At 46.2% G+C, this 8,176-nt stretch overlaps 1 protein-coding gene across 1 annotated transcript in view; it reads left to right on the top strand.

The window, feature by feature from the left end:
- Positions 1–1,550: 1,550 nt before the first annotated feature.
- LOC129849053 (phosphorylase b kinase regulatory subunit alpha, liver isoform-like) overlaps positions 1,551–8,176 on the top strand; it is a gene marked incomplete at its 5' end in the record, with an annotated part of 28,815 nt that continues 22,189 nt past the window's right edge. Inside the window, 8 exons of the mRNA XM_055916117.1 lie at positions 1,551–1,769; positions 3,428–3,475; positions 3,648–3,816; positions 4,088–4,170; positions 5,077–5,157; positions 5,336–5,434; positions 6,465–6,611; positions 7,806–7,859. Of these exons, the coding sequence (XP_055772092.1) occupies positions 1,551–1,769; positions 3,428–3,475; positions 3,648–3,816; positions 4,088–4,170; positions 5,077–5,157; positions 5,336–5,434; positions 6,465–6,611; positions 7,806–7,859 (900 nt within the window). The remainder of the gene's footprint in view (positions 1,770–3,427; positions 3,476–3,647; positions 3,817–4,087; positions 4,171–5,076; positions 5,158–5,335; positions 5,435–6,464; positions 6,612–7,805; positions 7,860–8,176) is intronic.

The raw sequence follows: 8,176 nt of genomic DNA, 5'->3' as shown, positions 1-8,176 counted from the left end.
CCGGTACCCCCTGTATATAGCCTCCACATTGACTCTGTACCGGTACCCCCTGTATATAGCCTCCACATTGACTCTGTACCGGTACCCCCTGTATATAGCCTCCACATTGACTCTGTACCGGCACCCCCTGTATATAGCCTCCACATTGACTCTGTACCGGTACCCCCTGTATATAGCCTCCACATTGACTCTGTACCGGTACCCCCTGTATATAACCTCCACATTGACTCTGTACCGGTACCCCCTGTATATAGCCTCCACATTGACTCTGTACCGGTACCCCCTGTATATAGCCTCCACATTGACTCTGTACCGGTACCCCCTGTATATAGCCTCCACATTGACTCTGTACCGGTACCCCCTGTATATAGCCTCCACATTGACTCTGTACCGGTACCCCCTGTATATAGCCTCCACATTGACTCTGTACCGGTACCCCCTGTATATAGCCTCCACATTGACTCTGTACCGGTACCCCCTGTATATAGCCTCCACATTGACTCTGTACCGGTACCCCCTGTATATAGCCTCCACATTGACTCTGTACCGGTACACCCTGTATATAGCCTCCACATTGACTCTGTACCGGTACCCCCTGTATATAGCCTCCACATTGACTCTGTACCGGTACCCCCTGTATATAGCCTCCACATTGACTCTGTACTGGTACCCCCTGTATATAGCCTCCACATTGACTCTGTACCGGTACCCCCTGTATATAGCCTCCACATTGACTCTCTACCGGTACCCTCTGTATATAGCCTCCACATTGACTCTGTACCGGTACCCTCTGTATATAGCCTCCACATTGACTCTGTACCGGTACCCCCTGTATATAGCCTCCACATTGACTCTGTACCGGTACCCCCTGTATATAGCCTCCACATTGACTCTGTACCGGTACCCCCTGTATATAGCCTCCACATTGACTCTGTACCAGTACCCTCTGTATATAGCCTCCACATTGACTCTGTACCGGTACCCTCTGTATATAGCCTCGCTTGTTATTTTACTGCTGCTCTTTAATTATTTGTTACTTTTATTTTCTATTTTTTACTTATCTATTTTTTACCTAACACTTTATTTTATTTTATTATTCTTAAAGCATTGTTGGTTAAGGGCTTGTAAGTAAGAATTTCACTTTAAGGTCTACACCTGTTGTATTCGGCATATGTGACATACAATTTGATTTGATTTGATGAAACCAAGATTTAACTCTTTGGCCTGAATGCCAAGAGTCACGTCTGGAGGAAACCTGACACCATCCCTACCGTGAAGTGTGGTGATGGCAGCATCATGTAATGGGGATGTTTTTCAGCAGCAGGGACTGGAAGATTAGTCAGGATCGAGGGAAAGCTGAACGGAGCAAAGTACAGAGAGATTCTTGATGAAAACCTGCTCCAGAGCTCTCATGACCTCAGACTGGGTTGAAGGTTCACCTTTCAACAGAACAACGACCCTAAGTACAAAGCAAGACAACGTACAGTTGGAGTGCCCTCGGGACAAGTCTGTGAATGTCCTTGAGTGGCCCAGCCAGAGCCCGGACTTAGATAGATATCTATCTACCTGCCTGTCTAACCTGCCTGTCTAACCTGTGTGTGTGTCTCCAGAACCCAGTAACAGGCCTGTTGCCCTGCAGTGTCCAGCTGCCAGATGCCTGGGTGCGTGACAATGTCTACAGCATCCTGGCGGTGTGGGGTCTGGGGATGGCCTACAGGAAGAACGCTGACCGGGATGAGGACAAGGCCAAGGCCTACGAACTGGAGCAGGTGACTGGCTGGCTCCCATCTCACAGCATGCTTTGTCAAAATAGTGTTGTGTCCCCCATACTTACTGTACTGTGTGATCTGTGTTGTGTGTCCCATACTTACTGTACTGTGTGATCTGTGTTGTGTGTCCCATACTTACTGTACTGTGTGATCTGTGTTGTGTGTCCCATACTTACTGTACTGTGTGATCTGTGTTGTGTGTCCCCCATACTTACTGTACTGTGTGATCTGTGTTGTGTGTCCCCCATACTTACTGTACTGTGTGATCTGTGTTGTGTGTCCCCCATACTTACTGTACTGTGTGATCTGTGTTGTGTGTCCCCTGTACTTACTGTACTGTGTGATCTGTGTTGTGTCCCCCATACTTACTGTACTGTGTGATCTGTGTTGTGTGTCCCATACTTACTGTACTGTGTGATCTGTGTTGTGTGTCCCCCATACTTACTGTACTGTGTGATCTGTGTTGTGTGTCCCCCATACTTACTGTACTGTGTGATCTGTGTTGTGTGTCCCCTGTACTTACTGTACTGTGTGATCTGTGTTGTGTCCCCCATACTTACTGTACTGTGTGATCTGTGTTGTGTGTCCCATACTTACTGTACTGTGTGATCTGTGTTGTGTGTCCCATACTTACTGTACTGTGTGATCTGTGTTGTGTGTCCCATACTTACTGTACTGTGTGATCTGTGTTGTGTGTCCCATACTTACTGTACTGTGTGATCTGTGTTGTGTGTCCCCCATACTTACTGTACGGTGTGATCTGTGTTGTGTGTCCCATACTTACTGTACTGTGTGATCTGTGTTGTGTGTCCCCCATACTTACTGTACTGTGTGATCTGTGTTGTGTGTCCCCCATACTTACTGTACTGTGTGATCTGTGTTGTGTGTCCCCTGTACTTACTGTACTGTGTGATCTGTGTTGTGTCCCCCATACTTACTGTACTGTGTGATCTGTGTTGTGTGTCCCCCATACTTACTGTACTGTGTGATCTGTGTTGTGTGTCCCCCATACTTACTGTACGGTGTGATCTGTGTTGTGTGTCCCATACTTACTCTACTGTGTGATCTGTGTTGTGTGTCCCATACTTACTGTACTGTGTGATCTGTGTTGTGTGTCCCATACTTACTGTACTGTGTGATCTGTGTTGTGTGTCCCATACTTACTGTACTTTGTGATCTGTGTTGTGTGTCCCATACTTACTGTACTGTGTGATCTGTGTTGTGTGTCCTGTACTTACTGTACTGTGTGATCTGTGTTGTGTGTCCCATACTTACTGTACTGTGTGATCTGTGTTGTGTGTCCCATACTTACTGTACTGTGTGATCTGTGTTGTGTGTCCCATACTTACTGTACTGTGTGATCTGTGTTGTGTGTCCCATACTTACTGTACTGTGTGATCTGTGTTGGAAAGGGGGTCTGAATATTCCTTGACTGCAAGGCCCCGACCTCATGACCACACTGTGTCAAAACAAGACATTCCTTTACAGAAACATGTTAGTGTTTTTCCATGCATGTTGTCCTATGATCTATGTTGTAGGCCACAGGCAGAGATTGGCATATTTCAGTCCTTGGAGTCCTGAATAGATAAACCTGGGAAAGCAGGAGTTATCGATCCACGTAAGGTGTGGTAAATATCTATATTTGTTTTATTCTACAGAGTGTTGTCAAGCTGATGCAAGGGCTGCTCCAGTGTATGATGCGACAGGTGGGTTACCGTGGTTACTGTGCCATTTCTTCTACCATGTAACAACACAGTCACTAGTATATGGCATAAGGGCAATAATGCACTACGCTGTGGGAGCATTTCTGCATGGGTTTCTCCCTTGGTCTGGCTGTGTAATAGCCTTTTCTGAGCATGTCAGTGTGTCTGACTACAGGTGGCCAAGGTGGAGAAGTTTAAATACACCCAAAGCCCCAAGGACTGTCTGCACGCCAAGTACCACACCCCCACCTGTGCTACCGTGGTGGGGGACGATCAGTGGGGACACCTGCAGGTTGATGCCACCTCTCTGTACCTGCTGGTTTTGGCTCAGATGACTGCCTCAGGTACCGTACTCTGTGTGTGTGTGTGTGTGTGTGTGTGTGTGGTGTGTGTGTGTGGTGTGTGTGTGGTGTGTGTGTGGTGTGTGTGTGTGTGTGTGTGTGTGTGTGTGTGTGTGTGTGTGTGTGTGTGTGTGTGTGTGTGTGTGTGTGTGTGTGTGTGTGTGTGTGTGTGTGTGTGTGTGTGTGTGTGTGTGTGTGTGGTGGATCATGTCATTGTGAAAGAACTTGACTGTATACCGGCGATGTTGTTCTTTATCACTGTCTGGTTCTCCAGGTCTTCGTATCATATCAACCCTGCATGAAGTAGCTTTTATCCAGAACCTGGTCTTCTACATTGAGGCTGCGTATAAAGTTGCGGTAGGTAACGTTGATCTGTTGGTCTGTTTGAGCGAGGCTCTATTCTTCTGACCTCACTAGCATACGACTTAGCAGGAAGTAATAGAAGTCTGAACAGTAATGGAAAGAGAGGCAATACTATTACTGAAGATCACATAGGAACACCTGTAGAGGTAGTGGAGACTATAGAAGTGTTGTGTTACAATGAACACCTTGCCAAACAAGACCTTTTACATGGCTATATACAGTATATTGTCGAATCCCACACAGTGAACTTTCTGATTGGTTGGTAAAATAACTTTCAATACATTTCATTGGTCAACATGGGAACATCAGCACACAACCCTAAAAGCATCACCATATTTTTAGCTTAAAAGCGCCAACGGGTCACAGGTCTATGTGGTCAGCTACAACAGATAATTATAAACTAACAGGTGAAATCTACTTAGCCAAATATGGCATTAACATAATGTCAACAGAGAGCTGACATGGTACTGAAAAATAAACGGTTCAACTGGTCAACAACTGACGTTTCCCATCCAGGAGAATGTGTCTTGGTTAGCGACTTCACTAACCAGAATACGTTTCCCATCCAGGAGAATGTGTCTTGGTTAGCGACTTCACTAACCAGAATACGTTTCCCATCCAGGAGAATGTGTCTTAGTTAGCGACTTCACTAACCAGAATAAGCAGATAGTCCAGAATCTCCCTGTCAGCGTTGTCCGTTTCTGAGACGTGAGGAGTTAAAACAGAGTGCATACGTCTTACTGATTACTATTTGTGTAAATATTTAGAATATACTGTATATACAGTATATATTGGATTAGGTCAAATACAATTATATTTAGGTTCAAATTAAGGTCTTCATATAGTATGATTTTAAACCTGGTTGTCATGGTAACTGTGTGTGTCTCTCTCTCTGTGCAGGATTATGGGATGTGGGAGCGAGGGGACAAGACCAATCAGGGGATCCCAGAACTGAACACCAGCTCTGTAGGAATGGCCAAGGTACTGACGCTTCAGATGTAATGCTTGTCCTATATGTAACAATGATAATACATGGTCTCCTTTTACGCCTCCAATCGTATCTTAACTACCATATCTAGACTCACAACTGTCCTCTTATCGCAACACAGCTACTCTATCTAAACTCCTAAAACAACAACATGTTGGGTTTTATGTTCAGGCTGCATTGGAGGCCATTGATGAGCTGGACCTCTTTGGGGCTCATGGAGGACCCAAATCTGTCATTCACGTTTTGCCGGACGAGGTGGAGCACTGCCAGGTACTGTGATAAACATGTCCTATCTTATCTAGCCTGGTGAGGGCAGTGTCCAGTCTGGTTTAATCTTCTCTAGTCTGGTGAGGGCAGTGTCCAGTCTGGTTTAATCTTCTCTAGTCTGGTGAGGGCAGTGTCCAGTCTGGTTTAATCTTCTCTAGCCTGGTGAGGGCAGTGTCCAGTCTGGTTTAATCTTCTCTAGCCTGGTGAGGGCAGTGTCCAGTCTGGTTTAATCTTCTCTAGCCTGGTGAGGGCAGTGTCCAGTCTGGTTTAATCTTCTCTAGCCTGGTGAGGGCAGTGTCCAGTCTGGTTTAATCTTCTCTAGCCTGGTGAGGGCAGTGTCCAGTCTGGTTTAATCTTCTCTAGCCTGGTGAGGGCAGTGTCCAGTCTGGTTTAATCTTCTCTAGCCTGGTGAGGGCAGTGTCCAGTCTGGTTTAATCTTCTCTAGCCTGGTGAGGGCAGTGTCCAGTCTGGTTTAATCTTCTCTAGCCTGGTGAGGGCAGTGTCCAGTCTGGTTTAATCTTCTCTAGCCTGGTGAGGGCAGTGTCCAGTCTGGTTTAATCTTCTCTAGCCTGGTGAGTGCAGTGTCCAGTCTGGTTTAATCTTCTCTAGCCTGGTGAGGGCAGTGTCCAGTCTGGTTTAATCTTCTCTAGTCTGGTGAGGGCAGTGTCCAGTCTGGTTTAATCTTCTCTAGCCTGGTGAGGGCAGTGTCCAGTCTGGTTTAATCTTCTCTAGCCTGGCGAGGGCAGTGTCCAGTCTGGTTTAATCTTCTCTAGCCTGGTGAGGGCAGTGTCCAGTCTGGTTTAATCTTCTCTAGCCTGGTGAGGGCAGTGTCCAGTCTGGTTTAATCTTCTCTAGCCTGGTGAGGGCAGTGTCCAGTCTGGTTTAAGCAGATTATTTTATAAACCTTAAAAGGATATGTATGAAACTGACCATTGTCTTACGTCAGATATAACGACTGATGTCTCCTGGCAACACGGTGGTGTCAGAATGACGCCATCTGTCAGAAACTGACCCGTTTCTACTTGACCTCCAGGCGATCCTGTGCTCCATGCTGCCACGAGCCTCCACCTCTAAAGAGATTGATGCTGGTCTCCTGTCAATCATCTCCTTCCCTGCCTTCGCTGTGGAGGACGCAGACCTGGTCACCATCACTAAGACTGAGATCATATCCAGGCTACAGGTAGATAGGATCCTGTCTAGACTGGACCACAGATACAGTGATATCATATCCAAGCTACAGATAGATAGGATCCTGTCTAGACTGGACCACAGATACAGTGAGATCATACCCAAGCTACAGGTAGATAGGATCCTGTCTAGACTGGACCACAGATACAATGAGATCATATCCAGGCTACAGGTAGATAGGATCCTGTCTAGACTGGACCACAGATACAGTGAGATCATACCCAATATACAGGTAGATGGGATCCTGTCTAGACTGGACCACAGATACAGTGAGATCATATCCAATATACAGGTAAATAGGAGCCTGTCTAGACTGGACCACAGATACAGTGAGATCATACCCAAGATACAGGTAGATAGGATCCTGTCTAGACTGGACCACAGATACAGTGAGATCATACCCAATATACAGGTAGATAGGATCCTGTCTAGACTGGACCACAGATACAGTGAGATCATATCCAAGCTACAGGTAGATATGATCCTGTCTAGACTGGACCACAGATACAGTGAGCTCATACCAAAGCTACAGGTAGATAGGATTCTGTCTAGACTGGACCACAGATACAATGAGATCATATCCAAGCTACAGGTAGATAGGATCCGGTCTAGACTGGACCCCAGATACAGTAAGATCATACCCAATATACATGTAGATAGGATCTTGTCTAGACTGGACCACAGATACAGTGAGCTCATACCAAAGCTACAGGTAGATAGGATACTGTCTAGACTGGACCCCAGATACAGTGAGATCATACCAAAGCTACAGGTAGATAGGATCCGGTCTAGACTGGACCCCAGATACAGTGAGATCATACCAAAGCTACAGGTAGATAGGATCCTGTCTAGACTGGACCACAGATACAGTGAGCTCATACCAAAGCTACAGGTAGATAGGATCCTGTCTAGACTGGACCACAGATACAATGAGATCATATCCAAGCTACAGGTAGATAGGATCCGGTCTAGACTGGACCCCAGATACAGTGAGATCATATCCAATATACAGGTAGATAGGATCTTGTCTAGACTGGACCACAGACACACTTTAGGGGCTAGTTGATTCCCAGACTCAGATTAAGCCTAGTCCTGGACGGTAAGGATACCAATGGGGAACCTCCATTGGCTAGGCTTAATGGTGCTCTAGAATGCCGTTTCTAAATGACTCCGTTCTCTTCCCCAGGGACGCTATGGCTGCTGCCGGTTCATCAGAGATGGATACAGATGCCCGAGAGAGGTACTGTACACATGTTTTTCTCCTTACTGTGTGAAATAAACTAGATTTCCATCCAAGGGTCTTGTATCTGCGCTGTAGCCAACAGCTGGCAGATACAGTGTGTGTAGGCTCGTCTCCATGATGACATTATTACTGATAAGAGTGAAAATATTGTTATTTGTCAAACGGCAGCCAAGCATCGATCATCGTGTCACCAGAATAAGACCCTGGATATTTATTGGAAAGGAGCATCAAGATCATCACTGTGCACATTCACCTCCCTGTGAAGTTCATCACAACTTGTTTCATCTGTAGCCTAATAAACTGCAGGCTTTCCC

Source organism: Salvelinus fontinalis, unplaced genomic scaffold (genome assembly GCF_029448725.1).
Source record: "Salvelinus fontinalis isolate EN_2023a unplaced genomic scaffold, ASM2944872v1 scaffold_1351, whole genome shotgun sequence".
NCBI classification, from domain to species: Eukaryota; Metazoa; Chordata; class Actinopteri; order Salmoniformes; family Salmonidae; genus Salvelinus; species Salvelinus fontinalis.
Note: the sequence above shows the minus strand (reverse complement) of the source record. Positions and strands in the feature narration are given on the sequence as shown.